At 46.6% G+C, this 22,703-nt stretch overlaps 1 protein-coding gene and 1 pseudogene across 23 annotated transcripts in view; both read left to right on the forward strand.

Annotated features, from left to right (window-relative positions):
* Positions 1-22,703, forward strand: part of Atp2b2 (ATPase plasma membrane Ca2+ transporting 2) — a 355,181-nt gene that overhangs the window by 305,216 nt on the left and 27,262 nt on the right. For all 23 annotated transcript variants that reach the window (XM_087217055.1, XM_087217060.1, XM_087217052.1 and 20 more), the window contains 3 exons: positions 5,620-5,862; positions 16,859-17,100; positions 18,025-18,259. In XM_087217055.1, the coding sequence (XP_087073181.1) occupies positions 5,620-5,862; positions 16,859-17,100; positions 18,025-18,259 (720 nt within the window). The remainder of the gene's footprint in view (positions 1-5,619; positions 5,863-16,858; positions 17,101-18,024; positions 18,260-22,703) is intronic.
* On the forward strand, positions 1,770-4,333 carry LOC101707254 (wee1-like protein kinase 2 pseudogene; annotated as a pseudogene).

A 22,703-nucleotide genomic window follows, 5' to 3' on the forward strand; every position in this document is an offset into this window, starting at 1 on the left:
ATAGAATGGGAGCCATATTTGTCATTTTAAATGTCCCAGTAGTTACATCTTTTTAAAAGTAAAAAGAAACAGGTAAGGCTAACTTTAATAATATAATTTTCTTAACCCAATGCGAAGTGTGATTGAAATACATGGTGAATGTTTAAATTCTTTAAAAAATTATTACAGTAAAAGACACATTGCCATTGATCTTCCTCAAAATCTTCCCCCTTTATTGAAACACATTTACCCCGTCATTCTTGCCACTTTCTGAAGCAGATCTGGAAGTCCTCTTTCATGAGTGTCTTTAAGAGACGTGATAAAAAAATGTAGTGAATGTTGCTGCCAAGGGCCATCCAGCAGAAATTCAGGTCCCTAAAAACATGGTGGTGTGTCCTTGTCCACCTTATTCACCAGAGCTGATACTGGGACTCCTGACTCTCCCCTGAGTCAAAAAAGACCATGAAAGTTAAACATTTTGAATCAGTTCAGGACATTGAGGCAGCCACAAGAGTACAACTAAAGACACTCACAAAACAAGACTTCCAGAGCTGCTTCAGAAACTGACAGGAACATTAAGATAAGTGTGTTCGAAGCAAGAGGGAGTATTTTGATGGGGATTTGTGGCAATGCACCTTATACTATAATGTTTTTAAATTTAAGCATTCCATATTTTTTCCTTCATAACTCATATGTCTGAATTATTATCAATCCAACACATAATCAATATAAAAATTATAGAAATGTTTCTTTTATGTGCCTTTTTTTGTAATGTCTTCCCAGTCTAGTGTATCTTTTATGCCTATACTTTGGACTAGCCACACTTCAAGTGCCCAATAGCTGCACATGTCCACCTGATAAGACAATCCCAACTGAGAGGTCTTAAGGCCAACAGACAAACCCTCTTCAGAGAGAGAAGGTGGGCTGAGGTTGTATGGGATAATTCAGGGTGTGAGGGCCAGCAGGGCTGAGCCTGAATTCCAGCCTTCGGCCTCACCAAGTGTGTGGCCCTGGTCAACCCACTTGGCTTAGATCTCTCCCATTACCAAAATGGACTGTAAGGATCCTCTTCAGGTCTCACAGGATTTTTTGTTTTGTTTTGTTTTTGTAGTACTGGGCGTGGAACCCAGGCACTTCACACTGAGTTACATGTGAAGACTCTCACTAAGTTACCCAGACTGAGCTGAAACTTTAGATCTCCCTACCTCAGCTTCCCAGAGTATCACAGGATTCTTATAACATCAGACAAGAAAATAAATGCAAAAGGGTTTTGCAGACTCTAAAGTATGTTGCAAGTTCAGATTTCTATTGATCATCCATTCCACATACATTTATTATTGCTATTATCACAGTTTAAGGGAAAATGCACTAACATAATCCTACCAATACTCAGGTTTTTTGTTTGTTTGTTTGTTTGTTTTTGGTACTGGGGATCGAACTCAGGTCCTTGGGCTTGCGAGGCAGGGACAGGAACCACTGAGTTAAATCCTCAGCCCAATACTCAGTTTTTAGTCACATAAGCTTCTTTTAAAACTATTCTGGCAGCTGTTAGCTGACAGAGAGGAAGGAAAGCTGAAGTTGTGGAACTTGTTGCTTTCAGTTCTTTTCTCTTTCTGTCTGTCCATTCATTGTTCCCTTCTGAAAGATCGCCTTGCTACACTATAGTCATCTTCACTGAGATGGATGACAAAGGTGTTCACAAAGAGCTAAATCAGAAATTAAACTTTTCCTTTTGTGAAGAAGAGTCTCAGAATGAAGGGCAGAAGACAACACAAGACAGCTTGAGGCTCTGAGCCAAAGCTCCAAAAAGAGTGAAGTTCAGGATGTGAAGACCTCAAGCCAAAGCCCCAAGAAGGGTAAGGTTTAAGATGTGAAGACCCTAACCCAAAGCCCTGAGAGGGGTGAGGCTCAGGATGAAGAGGTTCCCAGGACTCCCCTCAAGAACATACCTGAACTTGGCACATCTCAGGGGGAAGTCAAGGAACATCCAGATTCACTTCTGCAGACTCCAGGGTCACACCTTCCCAAGTGTCCTGTGACACCACCACCAGCCACCTATAGGAGCAGCCTGCAGCAGGATGACAATCTCTCCACTCCCAAAAGTCTGTTGAGCCAGCTGGTGATTTCATCAACAGGGAAGGTCCTCCCCCAAAGAGCTAAGCACTTGTGGCCCACACCTGCTTACCTCATGGATGAGTCCTCCTCACTGTCTCTAGTCAGTGTTAACCCTTTTACCCCTGAGTCCTATAAGAAATTATTCCTTAAATCAAAGGGCAAGAGGAAAACCCCAGGAGATTCTGAGGAAGCTGGTGCAAAGAAAGCCAAATTACAACAAGGGCTACCTGCCAAAAAAAAGTGTTCTACAAGAAGCTAACATGGCTTTCTGCTATGAAAAAGAAGTCTTGGAGCTAGAAAAAATTGGAGTTGGGAATTTGGTATAGTCTACAAGTGCACTGAGAGGCTGGATGGGTATGTTTATGCATTAAAGCACTCTACAAAACCTTTGGTAGCATTATCAAATGAGAATTTGTGTCTGCATGAAGTTTATGCTCATGCAGTTCTTGGGCATCACTCCTGTGTGGTATGGTACTATTCCTCATGGGCAGAAGATGACCATATGATCATTCAGAATGAATATTACAATGATGGAAGCTGGTAAGCTGCTATATCTGAAAACATCAAGTCTCATAATCATTTCCAAGAGCCAAAACTCAGAGATATTCTTCTGCAAACTTCCTTGGTGCTTAAATACTTCCACAACTCTGGCCTGTCACACCAGGACATCAAGCCTAGTGACGTCTTCATATGTTATAACATTCAAAGTGATTCTCCAGAAGAGGTTGAAAATGAAACTGATTGGTTTCTCTCTGCCAATGTAATGTATAAAATTGGTGACCTGGGCCATATGATGTCAATAATCAAACCTCAAGTGGAGGAGGGAGATGTTTGCTTCCTAGCTAATGAAATTTTGCAAGAGGATTATTGACACATTCCCAAAGCCAACATATTTGCCCTAGGATTAACAATTGCAATGACTGCAGGAGCGAAGACTTTACCCACCTGTGGTATAGTGTGGGATCATATCCATAACTTTCCAGATGTTTCTCAAGAGCTCACAGAAGATTTTCACAATTTGCTCAAGAATATGATCCACCCTGATCCAAGGGAGAGACCTTCTTCTGCAGCTCTGGCCAGAAGTTAAGTTCTCTGGCCCTCCCTGAAGACAACACAGGAGCTCCAGCAGCAGCCAAACTTGGAAAAGTCTAAGATAGCCATACTGGAAAGGGAACTGAGAAAAGTTCAGGAGGCCCAGATCTACCATGGCAACTCTGAGGTCTCTGTGGCCCAAACAGAATCAAGAAACACAAAACACCTGGTGGGAGGAAAAAGTGTGAAGTCTTCAAGCTTTACCTGTAGGCACTCTTCCCCATAATAACTCACTTCACACCAGCCAACTTTATTCCAGGAAGCCTCTGGAAAAAGATATTAATCACCCAATCTTCCTCTTACAAAATGGAAAAACTAACCTACTTGAATGTCCAGAGATTTCAAAAGTCACCCTAACATAGCATTTATAGCCAAGATCACAAAGCTACTTACTAAAGCTTCTTATTAGCAATGGTCTCAGGTACAGTAATTGGTAGCCAGTTTTTTCCTGATTGTTGTATTCCTGATGCTACTATCAACAACTTATATACTTCTTACATTTTCTGATGAATGAGAATACATGGGTGCTGAACTGAAAGAAAAAAATAGCCTTTGGCTTGGTCTATGGACTAAAATTGCTGTTGCCAATTTATCACCAAAGATCCCAGAAAGAAACAAAATTCGGGTTGAGTTGAAGTAAGACCTTACAAGAAAATGTGCCTGGATTTAGACAATGTTTCCCACATTATATGACGCTATTCCTAAGAGAATTTCCAGTCCCTCTGAGCAACAGTTTTCTTAATGTATTTTTGTGGATAGAGGTAACCTCTTTGATATTGTATTTATTAAATTAATGGCTCCACCATTTTATGAGGTGGGTAGAAATAAGACCTCAAATAGCGTGGATATGCTTGAGCTAGTTATTAGCTTGTGAACCAAAAATCCTGGAGATAGAGGGCTCAAGGGAAAGTTAATGTGGCTGTTCTGTCTCAGTCAATTTGTCTTAACCATCTTGGGGCTGTTGATTGGTTTTGATTTTCTGAATATCACCACTGTCTCTTGATTTTAGCAGAATTTGGCTTTGTTTCCTATGATTTTAAATATATTTTATTCAAATCCTTTTATGTGTACACTTTAAGGATAGAATATTTGTAAATAAGAGTTTTATCTTGTCCAAAGCTAAAAAAAAAAAAAAGCATTCTAATTATACTCCCATCTTAACTGTGTTATAAGCAGTTGGTATGAGGAGGAAGAGTTGAGGACATCAAACCCCTAGGCACAGACCAGGATCCATCTGATTCTGCCTTCCACACATTTTCAGGTCCCCACTTGCCAGATGGGTTCAGCACATTTCTGGGGAAAGCCTGCATAAGAATGTGGTTTCTTGAGAATTGCTTTATTAAAAGACAAATAATAGACAACAGGGAGAAATGGGAAAGAAACCAATTGGTGGAGGGAGGGCAAAGGGAGGGAAAGGGACAGGGACATAAAAAGAATTGAAATGTGTTATATACACATTCCAACTTCCCACAATGAATGTACTGAAAACACATACTAATATAAACAAAAATAAATTAACAATTTGGGAAGACTCTGGAAATGCAGAGAGAGGAGAGAAATTACTTTATTTACATTACTTGCTTAAGAACCTAGAAGAAACTAGGACCGCGGAGCTAGGCCAGAGAGGAAGAGAGTTATACAGAAGAAAATATTAATGGGCCAGGGATTTAGCTCAGTGGCACTGTGCCTGCCTTGCAAGTGCAAGGTCCTGAGTTCAATCCCCAGTACCAAAAAAAAAAAAAAAAAAATTAATGATATTACAGCAGGATTCCATTTTGTTATACATTTAAAAAGAGAATTTGATATACAAGATATATCCATTCTAAGTGTTAGTTTATGGCTCATTTTTCTTTTTCCTTTTTGTGTAAGAAATTTGGAAGTTTCATTATGCAAGTTATAATATGTGCTCATTGTAGAAAAACAGAATCTATAGGTTTGAAGAAGAAGTCAATAAAAACGTGAAATTCTATCACCAAGAAATAATGACATTGATACTTTGATTTTTTCCAATTGTATTCCCTCAAATGCATAAATAGCCTAAATTTATTTTTGATGAAATTAAAGTAACAATGAAAACCAGGTGCCAGAAGAATAAAAAAATGATATACTTAAGAAAACCCATAACCAAACAAGAAACAGTCATTTATGTTGAATGAAGAGTGAAACACTGAAAGTAAGGAGGGAAGACACAGTCTTAGTTTTTTATCCTTTCCACTATTTTTTCCACAAAAAATGCAGATGACTTCTGTAACTCAAATTAACAAATTCAGTTAGTCTTTTAAGTGGTGCAAATAGTAACAGAGAAGGAGAGGGGCTGCGCTTGCAAAAGCAGCCAAGGTGTTAGGGCTGCAGGGCCAGGGGGTCTGTGGTGCCTGCACCCCGACTTCGCATTCACCTCTTCACCGTTGCGCTCTCTCCTGCCCCTTCTCCCAGAAAATGATGAAGGACAACAACCTGGTCCGCCACCTGGATGCCTGTGAGACCATGGGCAATGCCACGGCCATCTGCTCAGACAAGACAGGCACGCTCACTACCAACCGCATGACCGTGGTGCAGGCCTATGTGGGTGATGTCCACTACAGAGAGGTCCCCGACCCCAGCTCCATCAATGCCAAGACCATGGAGCTGCTGGTCAATGCTATCGCCATCAATAGCGCCTATACCACTAAGATCCTGGTGAGTGGGTCCAGCTGCATCCTGTCCTGGGGGAGAACTAACTATGGGGGTGGTGCACGGGTCCTGGGTTGGAATGTTCAACCCTTGCCAATAGATCCTGGGAAGGTCAGAGATGATAAGCAACTCTTTTCTCTTTGACTTAAAATTGCTATAGTGTTTGTGTAACTGAAAAAAAAGATTATCATTAATTATTATTATTTATTATTGATGATTTTTATTATGTTACTATTTTTTAAATCCTGAAATTCACCTACATACACATACAAAAACTTTTGTGTGTTAACTTGTTAGCTTGTTCTACGTGAAAAACTATTCTAAAACTTAGTGGTTCAAAATAAAACTGTGTCCAGATGGCCCTGCGTATCCACAGGTTCTGTATGCACTGATTATACACTGAACCAATCATGGATCAAAAGTATTCAGGAAAAAAACTTCCAGGTAAGCTTACAATGGTTGCATCTGTACTGACCATGTGCAGAATTTTCTAGTTGTTAGGCACTCAACAATACAATAACTATTTACAGAGTATTTATATTGAATGAGGTATTATGAGTGATCTAAAGATTTAAAGTCTATGAAAGTATTGCATAGGCTTTATGCAAACACTATGCCATTTTTTATAAGGGATTGAGCTTACACAGTGAATATCTGCTGACAGTCATAGACCCAGTCTCTTGTGGATACTAACTGCTATTTAGTACAAAAGCCCTGGGTTGGCATTAAGGCTGGGTTCAGCAAGGTGGCTCTTCTGATATCTGGGCTCCCTTGCCCATCTGCAGGGTTCAGCTGGATAGACCTGTCTAGCCTGGCCTTAGCTGGGCTGGCTCATCTCTGCTCTGCATGGTCTTGCCTCCTCCCACAGGCTAGTCTTGGGAACAGAATTCTGAGGGAGAACCAAAGTATGCAGACTCTGAACTGACACATCCTGTTGGCCCATGCAGGCAGGAGGCCATCCCAGGATCACAAAACGGGACATAGGGGCCACTTCTTTTGGGAGGGGATATAAAGGGTATAGATTCAGAGAGGAGACTAATTGTAGCCACTTTTACAGTCTGCCACTGATACTCTTGCTGTTGTTAATAGTAGTAATAGTACTGGTTTGGATAGGTGAAACCAGTCTCACTGTCTCAGCAAAGCTGCCCAGGTTCATCGTGCTAAGTTCTCTATTTGTTTAGAAGAGCAGGTGGCCTCTTTATAATTAACCACATTCAGATGACGGAAGAGAAACCCAGAATCTGCCCTTCCAGATGCCTGTGGGCATCCAGATGTAGGGCATTTCTAGCTTGTGTGCATCTATGGGTGACCAGCTGGGTTTTTTGTTTACTTTCCAAATGTGCCCAAGCCCCAGTCTCAGCCTTCACAATCAGGTCAGACTTTGGAAGCCACCAGTAGCTTTACTGAACCCGGGAGGAGCATGTGAGTCAGCAGCAAGGGACTAAGAACTGGTGAGGGAGGAGAGGGGGAGCAGGCAGCTCCTGAACCCTTAGCTGATCATCTACCCGAATCACCCTAGAGCTGTAGGCTCAAGGAGGCAGAATTGACAAAGGGAGAAAGTAGGTCAAAGAACATGTACAGTCAGAGGACAGAGACCCCTGGGGACAATGCCAGAAATGATGACATTTTGGTCTTCTTTCCCTCAACTTAGAAATTAAGGGAGATTAGCATGCTTTATTCTGTTCTTCAGGCCTTCCTAAAATAACTGAGATCCTGTTGGTGATTTCATCCAGAAGATGTGGCAGAAAGAGGAGTGAGGCAAATCCCAGAAGAGGCTTTGGGCAATGGGACAGCGACATGGGCACAGCCCTTTGGAATGGGCTTAGACTGAGATATATGCTATTCAGTTATAGCCAAGGGGAACTCTTGGGGTCTTCAGGACTGGCTCCACAGAAAGGTGTTATGCGAAGAGCTTCAGAAGATGGCAGTGAGACTCCAATCTCACCTCTGTCTTGGGGCACTGATGCCATGTCCCAGGAGTCAGCCAGTGTATTTAGGGCAGGGTACAGCTGGTGAGGTCCAAGAGAGACCAGGCACTTGGAAACTAGGGTCTTTGGTTTGTAATGCAAGTCAAGGTTACTTACTTCTTGAGCACCAGAGTCCCACTACACCTCAAACACTGGCATCCAAAGGAGGCCCCCTCTCCTATCTTTCTGGAACATTCTTGAAAGTACCCTGTCTGTATGGTGCTTTTTCTGTGAGCTGACAACCATCAGTATGAGAAGCTCAGAGCAGCAGAGCCCCTGGTGGAAGTAAACAGGGATTAAAACTGCTGTGCTGGAGTCAGACTGTCTGGATGCAGCCTCTCACTTACTAGCTGTGTGAATATGGACAAGTAACTTAAGCTCTCAAGTTACTTGGTCCCAAAATCCTGGGGGAAATAATAGTATTATTGTGAGGATGAAATTATTTAGTAAGTGGAAAGTGCTTAGCACAATGGTTGGCACATAATTAGTATGCAGTCCAACTCCTGTTACTCAGCAATAAAATCACCCATTGAAAAAAGATTCCATCTGTAGCAATGCAGATGCTAAAAAATAAGTAAACAGACAGCAGAGACAGCTGAGCTAGAGAGGGAAAAGATTTCACCCAAAGCCACACACCCAACTGTGACAAAGGCAGACTGGCTAACCCAAAGCCAGCTGTTGAGTCAGGATGTCCAGACTTGTTTCCTGTCCATTGGAACCAGTCCTGCAGCATCTTTAGCCTATGGTGGTCTTGGGAACAAGGGAGCGTCACACTGATATCCTGCCAACCAGATGGGGCAAAGAAGCTCTGAAGGGGCATCATTTCTAGGCCCAGGTAAACACTGAGAAGAGGCTGGGGCAGCTCAGTCCAGGGCAGAAGTCCAGCCACCCTCCAGACCAGGCTAGGAGAGCTAGACTGCAGAACATCCAGAAAACATGCAAGAGGAGGTGGGCAGGAAGGACACATAATGTCCTTCAGTTTCTTTGGCTGGCAGCTCAGATTAGGAAATGAGCCTGGACTGGGAAAATGAGGCCCTGGGCTGCTGCATGCTCTTCCCCTTCACAAGGGCACCAGTTCCTCAGTGTCTTCTTGCTGTCAGGGGCAGGCTGTGGGCCTTTTGACACCAAGAGTCTCCTCTAGGCTCCTGGCGTGGGGTTCTAGGAAATAGAGGGTGGATGGATGGGGTAAGTGAATTAATTGGTAAATAAATATACAAATATATAATTGATGAGAGAGTAGATAGAGGGATAGACAAATGGAGAGAAAGGGGTGGGGTGGATGGATGGATGAATGGGATGATTGGATATGTTGGTAGATAGATGAATGGATAAGTGGGTGAGGAGATGAGTGAGTATGAGTTGATAGGAGTCTCAGGAAAGGACTTATACCTCTTCTTACAGAAACAAAATATAGAGGTTGGCCCCAGATCCAGTCTGTGGTTGACACCAGTGCTCTGTGGGTAGTACCTGCTGGCTGAGCTGCACTTTTCTGCAGCTTCCCTCAGCCATCCAGGCTGCATTCCTTGATCCAGAAAACTCCTGATTTGTTGGTGTCTTTTGTTCTTTTAAAACACAAACCAACAACTAGATGAGTGCTTACAAGGGTAGATTGTGTAGACGTCACATACATGGATTCATAGATCATGCTGACCACCTAGTCCAGCCCCTTCACTTTTCTCTAAGGCCAAGAAATGGGAAGGAACTTGTCCCCAGTTATCCCCTTGGTTAGTAGTGTTTAAATCCAGATGTTCTACACCTAGTGCAGGAGGTGATGGTTAGGAGCTTTGGCTGTAAAGTCAGAGACACCAGGGTTCAAACCCCAGCTCCAGTGTTCACCATATGTGTGACCTTGAGCCAATTGCTTAACCTCTCTGAGCCTGCAGATTGTTTCCTAGTCTGTAAAGTGAACAAATCATTAGCCAGGCTCAGTACTGAGTGCTTACCTTATATTGCCTTGTATGACAACTCTACTTGGAAGGTGGCAACACACCCCCAACTCATGAGACCCTGGATCTGGCAGCAGCTAGGAACAGGCCTGCATCCCAGGGCAGGTAAGAGGCTGAGCTAGGAATGGAACCCAGGTTTGTGTGCCCAGGGCCTGTGTAGCTGGACCCCTGCCTAGAGGCTGCTCAGCGCTGCTTTGAGCTTCAGATTAGGTTCATGTAGGCAGAGTCCACAGCATGGTGCTCAGCATACAGCGAGCACTCAGCTTGTTGCTGTCTCCACCTCCAGGATTCTTGCTGAGCCTGACCCAGAGTAGTTTGCTTTGCCAGCAACTGTCTTGCTTGTCCCTCTGCATCCCTTTCATATCATATGACCAAATCGGATCACTGCCATTTTACAGCTAGGAAAACTGAGCTACAGAAACATCTGGTAACCTGCTCCCAACCACCAAGTGGCACAGTTGGGCCTAGAGGATTCCAGAGAAGTCCAGTGAGGGGCAAAGGAATGCCAGCAGGCACAGCCCCCAAAGTCCACACTTGAAGACATGTGGCTCTCTCAGGAAGTGTGGTAGTCTGTGGCCTGGACATTTCTGCAGGGCCATACTGAGGAGGTGGGAAGGCTGGGGCAAGCTCAGGAGCATCGGATAAGCCCCTGACAGGCTTGGTCCTCCCAGGACGCCCAGTCCAGGCAGAGGGGATATAGGAGCCAAAGCTACGGCAGAAGGATAGGAAAAGAGGCCCCAGAGGTCAGCCATGGCCCCATGCTCTGTTCCTTCTGAAAACCACAGGGGCCTTTTTCTTTCCTCTCTTACTTCTAATCATTAGGAACTTAACGTCTCCAACGGAAGCTGTGTGAGTCATCTTGTAGTCAAAAATCACTTACCTGCCTCACAAATTCTGGCACAACCTCAGATTTCCTTTGTGATCTCCAGCCTTTGAGCATCAAGACTTCCTCTGACTTCTTATTGCCTGCCAAAGCCCTTCCTTCTCTGAGCCACAGCTGAGTTTTCAGACGTAGAGCACTTTCTTGGGGAAGCATTTACCTTCCCTGCCGACACTTATTCTGCATACTGAAGCCACCCAAGCCTGCTTGAGTTTATCTTTTATGAGACTGCTTTTAAGGCAAGTTGGCAGGACAGTTGGTACTTGAATTATTAAACTGACGGTGGGCGCATGTGGAGCTGGACTAATAAGAACGTGTGGGTGTTTTTGAAAACACAGACCTACATGGAAGAAAACAAATCTCGAGAGAGCCCCCAAAGTAGTTCAGGAGGGACTCCTGGGAAGGATGGTTTTCCAGAAGAGATAACCCAAACGATACCCCAAGCCCTTTACATACCTGGAACTAAAGCTAGGTGCCTGCAGTGCCACCTGGTACCACGGAGTTCCAGCAATCCCTGAACAGCGGGAAAGATCTGCTTGATCATATTTTCCATGAGTCTCAGAAAGAATTCCAGTTGTTTAATACAGCTGTTAATTCCTGAATCTCGCCCTCTCACTTGAAACACACACACCCCACAACACACCACACACTATGTACACTAAACCTACACTACACAGCACAACACATAACATATAGTATACACACCACAACACACACCATCCACACAGCACACACATCCACACTATACACATATACAACACACACAGCAATGCACTGGTGAACTTGGGAAGATCTCCAGGGTGCCTCTGTCCAGGCCTGGGTTTCTGTCATCCCAGACCCAACAATGACCTCCCACCTTTAGCCTCAGGCAGGCCCTGTGTCTTGCTCCACAGCACAGCCCTGTTCCTGTCCTGAGAAGATGCCACCCGAGCCACTCCCAGGTGGCAGACCCTTACGTGACATTGCATCCTAGAAGACATCTTGTGGGGTGCGCCCCACAGACAGGATTATTCACTGACTGGTCCCACAAATGTGCTCTAGCCAGGCCCAGAGGTGTAAAGAGAGCAGCAGGCACACACCAGGCCTCCGGACTCTGCTCGCCCTCGGGTCTGGGTTAGCCAAGGGTCTGGGTGCTGGAGAGGGTGGCAGTGCCTTGGGCAGCATATGCCATGGCCTTGGAATGTGGGGTTCATCCTAGCATTGCCACCCTCCTCCGAGGGCCTCCAAGTGCAAGTAGGGAAGTGGGAGCGAGCTGGGACAGGATGTGAGAGAGGAGCCTGGGCCAGAAAAAAGCACAGAGGAAGTGAGGGCAAAGTGGTCACAGCTATAGCAGTTGAGGTCAGACTGGTCTCACGCTGGGCAGCGAGAGGCTCTGCTGCCAGTGCTTGTCCTTTGGGACTGGGTCACCAGAGATGGCCAGTTGGCATAAAGTCATTTTCAAATGCCCTCTTTGGTAAAGCCTTACACTGCAGCCTCTGCAGTCTACCTGCTATGGAGTTTGCTGCTGCATTCCTCAGCTTTCAGTCACTGTGACTGATACCTGAGATAATAATCTCTTAAAGAAAGAAGGGTTGTAGTTTTCGGGGTTCTGGTCCATGATGAATGGGCCTTATTGCTTTGGCCTACGGTGAGGAAGCACATTTTGGTGGAAGTGTATGGGAGAGCAAAGCTGGACACCTCATGGCTGGGAAGCAAAAGGAGGAAGGGGAGAGATTGGGGTGCCAGTCGTGCCCCCAGTGATCCAAAGACCTCACTTAGGCTCCATCTCCTACAGTTTTTCCCACCTACCAAGAGTTCCTAGCTGGAGACCAGGCATTTAGCACTTGGGCCTTGGGGTGTGTTTAAGATCCAAGCCATAGAAGTTGCCATGGGATTTATTTTTTTCCTTTTTGTAGTGACAAAATACACATACCATAAAATTTACCATCTTGACCATTTTAAAATAAACAGTTTAGTAGAATATATTCACATTTTTACACAACCATCACCACCTTCTACCTGTAGAATTCTTCTCATTCTGGAAAACTGAAACTCTGATCCCATGAAACCTGATTCCCATTCCCATACCCACAGCTCCTGGTAACAACCACTCTAGTGTTAGTCTCTATAAACTCAACTCCTCTACTCTTAGAAGTGTTTATTCCCTTTTTGGCTGGCTTTTCTCCATGTACCATAAGGTTCTCAAGGTTCATCCATGTGGTTGCCAGTGTCAGCATGTCCTCCTTCTTAGGGCTGGTATTTCAGAGTGTGTGCAGACTAGATTTTGTTTAGCTGCTTGCCCATGGTGGACAGTTCTCTACTATGAGGCATAGCAATTGTGAATGATACTGCTGTGATATGGGTGTACAGACATTTCTTTGACTGCTCCTTTCTAATTATTTTGGGTACATACCCAGAATTGGACTTCCGATCACATAGCTGTTCTATTGAATTTTTTGAGGACCCACCGTCATATTCCCCCACCATAGTGTTGGTACCGTTTTACATTCACACTAGTACTGCAGAAGGGTTCCAGTTTTTCCACAGTCTTGCCAACACATGTTATTTCCTGAGGCTTTTGTTGCTGTTGTTTAATAGTCTGGATATGAGATAGATATAAAATGATACGTGCTACTGTGGTTTTTTTGGGGGGGTACTAGGGATCGAACTCGGGACCTTGCACTTGTGAGGCAGGTGGCGGCACCACTGAGCTAAATCCCCAGCCCTATGTTACTATTTTTTAAATCTCATTTTTACAGATGTTTATAATTTGAAGCGCTTCAAAGCTATCATTCAGTGATCTTAGCTCCATTCATTCCCTGGCATTCCAAAACCAGAGTGTGAATTGTCTCTCAACGTCACACCCACACCTACACGCAGCACTCCTGAAGGGCTTGACAGCCTTTCCAGGGGTCTGCTGGACGCAGCTCTGAAGAAGAGCCCAGTGCTTGGGGCACCCCAGGTATGGCCCCCCGCCGGAGCTGTCCTCCAAATGGGGACAATAGCAGTGCCTGAACTTCCTAGCAGAGTTGGCCCTGGAGATAAAAAGGCTCTGGGAAATTGTACAGCAAGAGCAAAATCTCTGAGTTTGTCAGGATAAAAAAAGCCAAAAGAGAAAAGGGGAGGGCGCTGCTTCTTAGTAACGCATGTAGGCGATTTCAAGTTCATAGAAACAAACTGAATTACGGAGGAGGCAGCTCTGCCATTTGCAACCACAGATTGTTTGAAATCCTTTTAGAGGAAAATTAAAATATTTCACAGAGGTTAATAAAATGCCGGGTGTTCTGCAGGCCTGACTGCTCAGCTCTCTTGGACCAATAAATAATTAGACATTTTTGAGCCTCAGTATCATCACTTTCTTTCATTAGTGGAGGGGAAAAACTATTGTGGAAAATATATAAAAGTCTGGAAATCACCAGGAACTTAATTATAAAACTCTGTGTGTGTGTGTGTGTGTGTGTGTGTGTGTGTGTTTTACATTTTAAGTACAACATACAGCCTATTGTGGAGACAAAGGGAAGCTCTTAGAATTTATTTTCCCAAAGGCCAAAACTGTGAGCTGTACCCAATCTTGTTCTACTTCCAATGAAGTCTCATCAAAGATCCAGCCCTTCAGGGCACTGGCTGCTGAGACATGTGTCAGAATGTCTTTGTGGGCTGGAGATGTCCCCAGTTGTTCCTGTCCACTGCCCCCAGACACTCCTCTTTTTTCTACTGTCCCTCACAGAATCTACTTGAAGGAAAGGGTGGGTTTCTCCCTCAGCTGGAAATCATCTGCTCTGGTACCTCCTTTTCATGGCCCGGGTCTGGTCCCTACCCCTGAGCCCTGCCTGCAGAAGGGCAGAGGAGATCCAGGCCATGTCCAGGTAGTGCTGGAGGGTCTGTTTGTCCCTGTGCAGCAAATCCATGCTGGCATCGTCTTGAACCCATCTTCTTCCTGCCTGGCTGCTCTTCTGACCAATAGGAAGGAAGCAGTCCTCAGGATGAGAATCCAGAACCTCTCTGTGCAAAGCTGGTTTGAGACCCACACACACATACACAAAAACTTTGCTGGAACCAGGTGTGGGTGGTACACACCTGTAATCCTAGCACTCTAGGAGGCTGAAGCAGGAGGATCACAAGCATAAGTCTAGCCTAGACAATTTAGCAACCTAGAACCTATCTCAAAATTTAAAATGTATTTTAAAAGTCAGGGGATAGAGCTCAGTGAAAAAGACTTGGGTTCCATCTCAAGTACTGCAGAAATAGACACACTACTGAGGTGTAGGGGGCTTGGGAGGTGATTATTACTATTCATTCCTCTTCAGAATCTCTCCGGGGTTTGTGTTTCTCTCTGGTGGCTTTTATTACTCCCAAAACCACCTCCACCTGTATGGCTGCATGTTAATTTTCAGTGATGCCTGAGTATGTGCATGCATGTGGGCCTACAAGGGAAGTAGGCATCCTTGCAAATCTACACTGCCCACAGCCACCTGCTGAGCCCACCCTCAGTGCCCAGATGTGGGCATCAAGTACCAATCCACCAGCTTGCATTTTTCCCAGCAGATAGAACTCCCTTGAGCCATTCGGCAAGAAGTTGGCAAGTACCTACTATGTGCTGGGCTCTGCATCACCCTCTCGGGTGTTCCCACAGAGGAACAGAACACAAGGGATGGACCCAGGGGGTGATTTGCAAATATAAGGAGATGTTTCAGTTTGTCCTTAAAGGATGAGGAGGAGTTTGCCCTGCAGGGGAGGGAGGGGGCTCTCTGGGAACGAACAGCAGTGAGAAGGCACCAAAGCAGGAATCAGCCACCTAGGAAAGTGACAGGTGCTGGGAGACACAATCAGGGACTCACTGAATCTTCAGGGCAGGAGCTGACCATGGAGGGCCAGCACATAGCAGGTGCCAGTGTGTGTGTCTAATGAGCAAGTGAAGAGAAGGCAAAGAGGGAGGATCCAGGTAGGGGAGAAGTCAATTGTAGCTTATTCATATAATGCAATCTATAGACCAAGCTAAGGAAACAAACTGGAACCATAAATACAAATGAATCTCACAACAGAATGTGGAATGGGTAAAGCAACTTACAAAAGGATGTGTACAGCCTCCTGATGCCACACAGAAAATTTGGCTATGATGCATGATGTCACCACTGTCTGACCATTTTGACACACAGAGGATCCATTTCATTTGGTCCAACCTACATCGAAATCACAATGGTCATCCACATTATGTAATACTATTCAGCAACCAAAAGGAACACATTGCACCCAGAACGGCTTGCCTAGATCTCCAGGGAATTACGCTAAGTGAAAAGGCCAAACCTCCAGATTTACATATTGTGAGGTCATATGTATGTGACGGGCTAGCAGTGGGCTTGGGTTGTAGCTCCATGGCACAGTGCTCACCTCACGTGCCTGACACTCTGGGTTCTATCCCCAGCAGTGCAAAAAAAAAAAAGTTAAGATGAGGAAAGAAATGAAGATGAGGAGTAGATTATTAATGCCAGGATCGGGGAGGGAGGTGAGAGTTGCTATCAAAGAGTCATCCAGGGACTCTTGCAATGAAGTCTCCCGTCCTGAATTCGGACATGATGCCACTATAAAAACTAGATAGACACACACACACACACACACACACACACACGAGTTCATGTGAAGGGGATGGGATGTGGAGACGTCTGATGGTGTCAGTCAACCTCCTGTCTGTGACTTGGTGCTACAGTGATGCAGGAGGTCCACATGGGAACTGAAGGTGTACAAAGGCCTTTGAATTATTTCTTACTGCATGTGGATCTACAGTTATCTCAAAATTAAAAATTAAAACATGTACATGGTAGTCATTAGTGCTGAATCTGAGATAGAGGTTGATTCTAGGTCAGAGGGTGAATTATGTAGATGAAAAGAGATATACAGGGGAGACTCTCCTTTATCTGATATGTTTTCTTAAAAAACAAAATTCTGGAGCAAATATGGCATAAGGTCAAGATTCTACAGAGCAGAATGGGGGATACATAATGATTATCATTATCTCATTTATGTTGGAAATAATTCATCATTTCTGAAAACTATCTCACCTAGGATGTGCTGGCCGGGACACCTGACCAGGCACAGGGTGAGGCCTGGGCTTGCTGAGGTCACCCCTCGCTGTGGTCCTCCAGGCAGCAGCCCCACAGCCACAGTGGCAGCCAAGGCAGGGCCTTCTCTGGTCCAGCCCTGCTGGTGTGAGCCACTCTCACCTTTCCCCGCAGTCCCCAGAGAAGGAGGGCGCCCTGCCCCGGCAGGTGGGGAACAAGACGGAGTGTGGCCTGCTGGGCTTTGTGCTGGACCTGAAGCAGAACTACGAGCCTGTGCGCAGCCAGATGCCAGAGGAGAAGCTGTACAAAGTGTACACCTTCAACTCCGTGCGCAAGTCCATGAGCACCGTTATCAAGATGCCCGATGAGAGTTTCCGCATGTACAGCAAGGGTGCTTCTGAGATCGTGCTCAAGAAGTAGGTGGCTGGCAGAGTGCCAGGCCAGGGCGAGGGGGCGTTAGCTGGCTGGGTCCCACAGTGCTAGCTGTCACCCAGGCTGGGCCAGCAGTGCCCCTGGGCTGGCAGGGCTCTCTAGTACCCTGGGGCATAGAGAGGGCCCTGCCCAAGGTCACTCCTCAAGACTCACCTCCAGGGCCCCACTCACTGGTCTTTGCTTTGTATCCTCTTAAAAAATTATAGAGTTCTCCCCTTCCTCTTCCCTCAGTCTCTGCTTCCTCAGCCCGCACTTAAATCTCTCTTATTTCTCTCCCTTTAGCGTACATTGGGTAATGGTATTTATGTTATTTATTAACCACGCTCCTCTAACTCCAGATGCTAGAACTAAGCCTGGAGAACTAAGCCAGCCACCTCCCTACCCTGGGCCTCTACCTCCCCACTTGCTCATTGCAGGGCTTGACCTAGACCAGTGGTTCTCGAGCCTAGCTGTGCACTGCAATCCCCAAGGCAGTTTTCTAAAAACCACCACTTTGGGCAGACGGTGCAGCTCAGTGGTAGAATGCTCATCTTGCATGTGTGGAGTCCTGGGTTGCATGCTGAAATGAAAAAATCAGCTCATGGACTTACCTGAGACAACTTGAATTGGAATTTCTAGGCAGGGCTCATATGTGGGTGTTTATTAGATATTAAATGGTATTTAGTTGTTTTATGACTTTGCAAGCAGAGTCAGAAGTCCGAGCCTAAGCTTTCGGCCTTCACTGATACCTCAGCTCCAGCACTGCTATAGCAGACACAGCCCATGACTGTGGCATGTGACAGCCCTGAGGCATGAGGGAGATGAACTAGATGAGCACTGGCTGACCACGGTGGCAGCCAGGCATCCTGAGGCAGGGCCCCCACGATCCCTTGGCTGGCCCTTACTTATGTCCCTTTCTCCCTCCCCAGGTGCTGCAAAATACTCAGTGGGGCAGGTGAGCCACGGGTCTTTCGGCCTCGAGACCGAGATGAGATGGTGAAGAAGGTGATCGAGCCCATGGCCTGTGATGGGCTGCGCACCATCTGCGTGGCCTACCGTGACTTCCCCAGCAACCCCGAGCCTGATTGGGACAACGAGAACGACATCCTCAGTGACCTCACGTGTATCTGTGTGGTGGGCATCGAGGATCCCGTGCGGCCAGAGGTAAGGATGAGGCCAGGTCTGGGGCTGTTCACCTCCTTTCCTGCATGTACGCTCATTAAGACCAGCATGGGCCACCTCCGGCTTGTGTAAGCAAAGAAAGATGGCTGGCTGGTGTTGCTCTGCCTTGGGGACAGTCCTTAAGCTGTTCACTCAGCCAGCAGGGGCTTTGCCCTCTGCCCCCAGGTGACAGTTGTGGGGGCCCCCCTATGGGAGAGACTCCTCACCCCGTGGGAACCAGGGGCTCTTGGAACAAATCCTCAGGCCTAAATTCCAGGTCTCTGCAAAGGACATGCCCAGTCGCAAGGACCACTGTCCTCAGGAGAGCCCAGATTATGGTGTCCTCATCAGTCTTTGCTCCTCTCTCCATCCACATGTAGGTGTGTGATCATGTCCCCTGTCCAGCTTTCCTGGTGGAACAGCTGGTGGTATGTATCAGATGTGCAGGTGCAGAGTTTGCAGTCAACCAAGGGTTACCTTCTCTAGTGGAAGGGGCATCACTGGGATGGGAGGCAGGAAGAACAGCACTAACAAATGCTCCACACACTGTGGGCCTTCCAGCTGTGGCTACATATGTGTCCAGGGGAGGCTGGGCCCACACTAAGGCCAGCTCTGTCAGGAGGACGAGGTGTATGTGGTCCCAGAACTGCCTGGGTAACTGAGGCTGAGGGGGAAGCACCCCTGGCTTGGGACCTCCAAGGTACTGCTGTGGGGCTAACTCAGAATTAATTCAGCTGCTGTCTGCATCTGTCTCCTAGCTGGGCCTGCTGCATCTGGTGCCAGCCCCATGAGGGGTCACTTCTAGAGCTCTCAACCTGTGCTAGCACCATTCTCTGGGGCCCTCTGGCCCTTCCCTATGCGCTCTTTCAAAGAATCTTAGTTTCTCCTCTTTTCAAGTAGGAGAGGGTAGCCATGCATGAAAGTGCATGCCTGTAATCCCAGCACTTGGGAGGCTGAGGCAGGAGGATCACTGTGAGTTTGAGGCCAGCCTGAGCTACATAGCAAGTTCAAGGCCAGCCTGAACTACATAGGGAGACCTTGTCTCAGAAAAAAAAAAAACAGAGAGAGATAAGGAAAGGGTAAAGGGACATTACCAGAGACCCCTGCAGTGGTCCTGGTCTCCTGGAAGCCAGTACAACATCTGAGAGATAGGAAAGTGGGAATTAAGAGAAGCACATAGATAGAGGCTTGAGAGAAACTGAATCTTGGGTTGATCTAAGCTGCTCTGGGCAGCAAAGACAAAGGACTCCCAGGACATCCAGTTTATTCATTACAAGTTTGGGAAGGGGACAAGCTGGGCAGGCCTTGGGACACCTGCTTATAACAAGTATCAAGCAGGCAGGACTGTAGAATGAGGGCACAAGCATATTTTTGGTGAAGACCTTGACTGGGAATTAACTCAGCCAAGCTCTGCTACTTCTAGTGTAACACAGCAGAATTATGGAGGGTCAAGAAGCTTATGCCACTATTGCCTGCTAATACTGGACAGAGGAGTCTGCTACAGAGAGAGAATGGGAGGGGAGGGAAAGAAGAGAAAAAGAAGAGAGGAGAGGAGAGGAGCGGAGCGGAGCAGAGAGGAGAGGAGAAGCAGAGCTGCCCTCCAAGATCCTGGCCCTGCTGCTCTTGGATTCTGCATTCCAAAGAACAAGCACACTAGGAGGTCACAGACATAGACTCTGACACTTAGGCAGGAGGGCTCCAAGTGTAAGCTCAGGCATCAAACAGACCTGAATTCTGGAGTGCCAGACTTCCAGTGTGTGACAATGGGCCAGTTATATAACCTCTCTGGGCTTGTCTTTAGACTGGGAATGGTCATAGTACACACACACACACACACACACACACACACACACACACACACACTGGGATATTGTGTGGTGTCAGATCATACACATGAGCAGTTGGCAGGGTATCTGGCATGAGGTCAGTTGCCCATAATTGAGGATCCTCTTGCTTCAGGCCCTCCCAGGTCAGCTCATTGCTGCAGAGCCATGTCTAGTAGCCCCTAACACAGAGCCTGACCTTCAGAGGTGCTTGTAAGTGTTTGTGGAATGAAAGAATGGAATGAATACACTTGAAGCCCAGTCTAACACTGTCTCATCCTGTATTTCACACACACACATGTGCATACACACACACACACACTCACAACACTCAGTGGGTCTCACTCAGCCTCCTCACTCCTACCCAGGTCTTAAAATGGAGCCTGAAGCCCGTATGCATGTTCCTGAAGACACAGTTCTCCTTGATATACAGGCCATTTATCAGCCCCCCAAGGGACTCCACCCATTTCCAGCTAGTGCTCACCTCCTTGCTGGAAGTTGCTGGGCCCCAGAGCTCCTGGCTCAGCACTTTGCCTGGGAACGTCCCTGAGGTGGGGTAGAGGGCCGGGGATTTAGCTCAGTGGTTCCACTGCCTGCCTTGCAAGCACAAGAACCTGAGTTCGATCCCTGGTACTAAAAAAACAAAAAAACAGAAACAAAACTCATAGGTTCCTGAGGTGGGGTAGAAAACATCAGTGGCAAGTATTTTTTTGGCCATGACCAAAGGTGAAATATACTTTATGTCATGGTTCACACCAACACACACTCTTAATTCCCCAAAGTAATATGATACCAGGAAGGTTTTCTATCCATTTCTTTCCTTTGTTTTTTGAATGTGGATATCATCCACTAAACTGATTTCACAGTCGCTCAAGGGGTCCCACTTGAGATTAGAGCTGCTGGTCTCATCCATGTGCTATCCCGCATCCCCCAGTCTGCAGGTGAGGCTGTCAGGTCTACAGAGGGACAAGGGTATGTGCCCGTGTCTCCCTGTAAGTGGCTGAGCAAAGCCAGGTTAGATCAGGCTCTCTGCCTCCCCGCCCCAGGGCCTTTGCCTGGGTGCCACATGAGGATGGCACAAGGCATTTTGGAAGAGAGAGAGCCTGCACGCATCAGTCATTTCCTATGGACAGCATGTTCATCCAAGGTGACTGCAGACAGACTTGGAGGGGGTGTGGCTGCAAGCTCCAATTCTGCCACCAACAAGCCACTTCTCTTCTCAGCACCTCAGTCTTCTCATCTGCAAATTGGATCCCTCAGTTCCCTTCCAGGCTCTGACTTTCTCAGACAGGGAGGCAGCTGACAGACAAAGCCATCCCCACCCCAGCATCTATGGAAAGAAGTCCTAAACTTATCAGAGTGACTAGCAGAGAGCCACAGCAGAGTTGGGGACCCAGGTTCTAACTTTGCCTTTCCACTCCCTCATGGTGGCCCTGGGTACATTTCTTCTCCAGCCTCAGTTTCCCCCTCTGAAAAATAAAAGAGTTGGACCTCCTGATGTTCATAGCTGCAGAACACAGCAAGCTGTAAGGTGGCTATTGAGAGTACACAAGCTCAGATGGAAGCGGTGCTGAGGAGACCTGTAGGCATCTGCTTTTCAGGATGGGTAACTTGAATGTGTGGAGCCACATTCGGAAGGCTCAAAAGCAGTGTGGAATGCCCTGCTGCCTCTGCCCTGACTCCCACCTCAGCAGCAGCTGCTGTCCCCCGTGTCATGGGTGACTTTCCCTCCAGGACTATCCATGCCTATGGCAGTAGTGGTGGGCTTTGGAGGTTTTTGTTCTGCAGAACCAGGATCAAACCTAGGGGTGTTCTACCCCTGAGCTGCATCCCAGCCTTTTTTTTTTTTTTTTTTTTTTTTTTATCAGGGATTGAACTCTGGACCTTGCACTTGTGAGGCAGGTGGTGGAACCACTAAGCTAAATCCTTTTTTATTTTTTACTGTAAGGCAAGGTCTAAGTTGTCCAGGCTGACTTCAAACTTTCGATCCCTGCCTCAGCCTCCAGTGTAAAGGGAACCACCAGTCCAGCTGTTGGTCACGTTTTCCACTCTCCCGGGTCCTTTCCCCAGGCTTGTTCCTTTTCCACAGCACTCTCCATCCCCTGCTTTGGATGCTGGGCAGCTCTGCACAGTGCCTCCCTCTAGGGTCTCCAGCCTGGTGCAACCTCCACTTGGAGCCCCTCCAAGGCCCTCAGACAAGCTCAGATCCCATCCACAGCAGCAGGAAAACAATCTCAGCCTTCCTGGGCCCCCCATAGTCCAGGGGCAGAGCTCCACATTGCCTTCCACCCTAAGAGAACCCATGGCACTTTAAATGCTTGCCAGGAACCAGACAACCAGCGTACAGCCTCAAGGAGCAGCTGCTGGGCCGGGCAGGGGCTATCATCAGGGGCATGTGGAGGCCTTGGAGTCACAGGCGAGGGCTGTCACCAGAAATAACAGATGCTTAAAAGCCTTTATTTAATGAAAACAGGAAGCACACATTTCCTGGCTGTTTTTCCTTAGTGAGAAATATCTAGGATAATTTTAGTGAAAGAAGCCATTTTTCAAAAAATGTAACAGTGATTTTATTATGTAGAAAGCTTATTTCCAGCATGCCAATGCCTCTGGGGCTTGAGCCTTAA

Source organism: Heterocephalus glaber, unplaced genomic scaffold (assembly GCF_053883595.1).
Source record: "Heterocephalus glaber isolate CG9 unplaced genomic scaffold, H.glaber_assembly_v1.0 deba00000122, whole genome shotgun sequence".
Taxonomy (NCBI): domain Eukaryota; kingdom Metazoa; phylum Chordata; class Mammalia; order Rodentia; family Bathyergidae; genus Heterocephalus; species Heterocephalus glaber.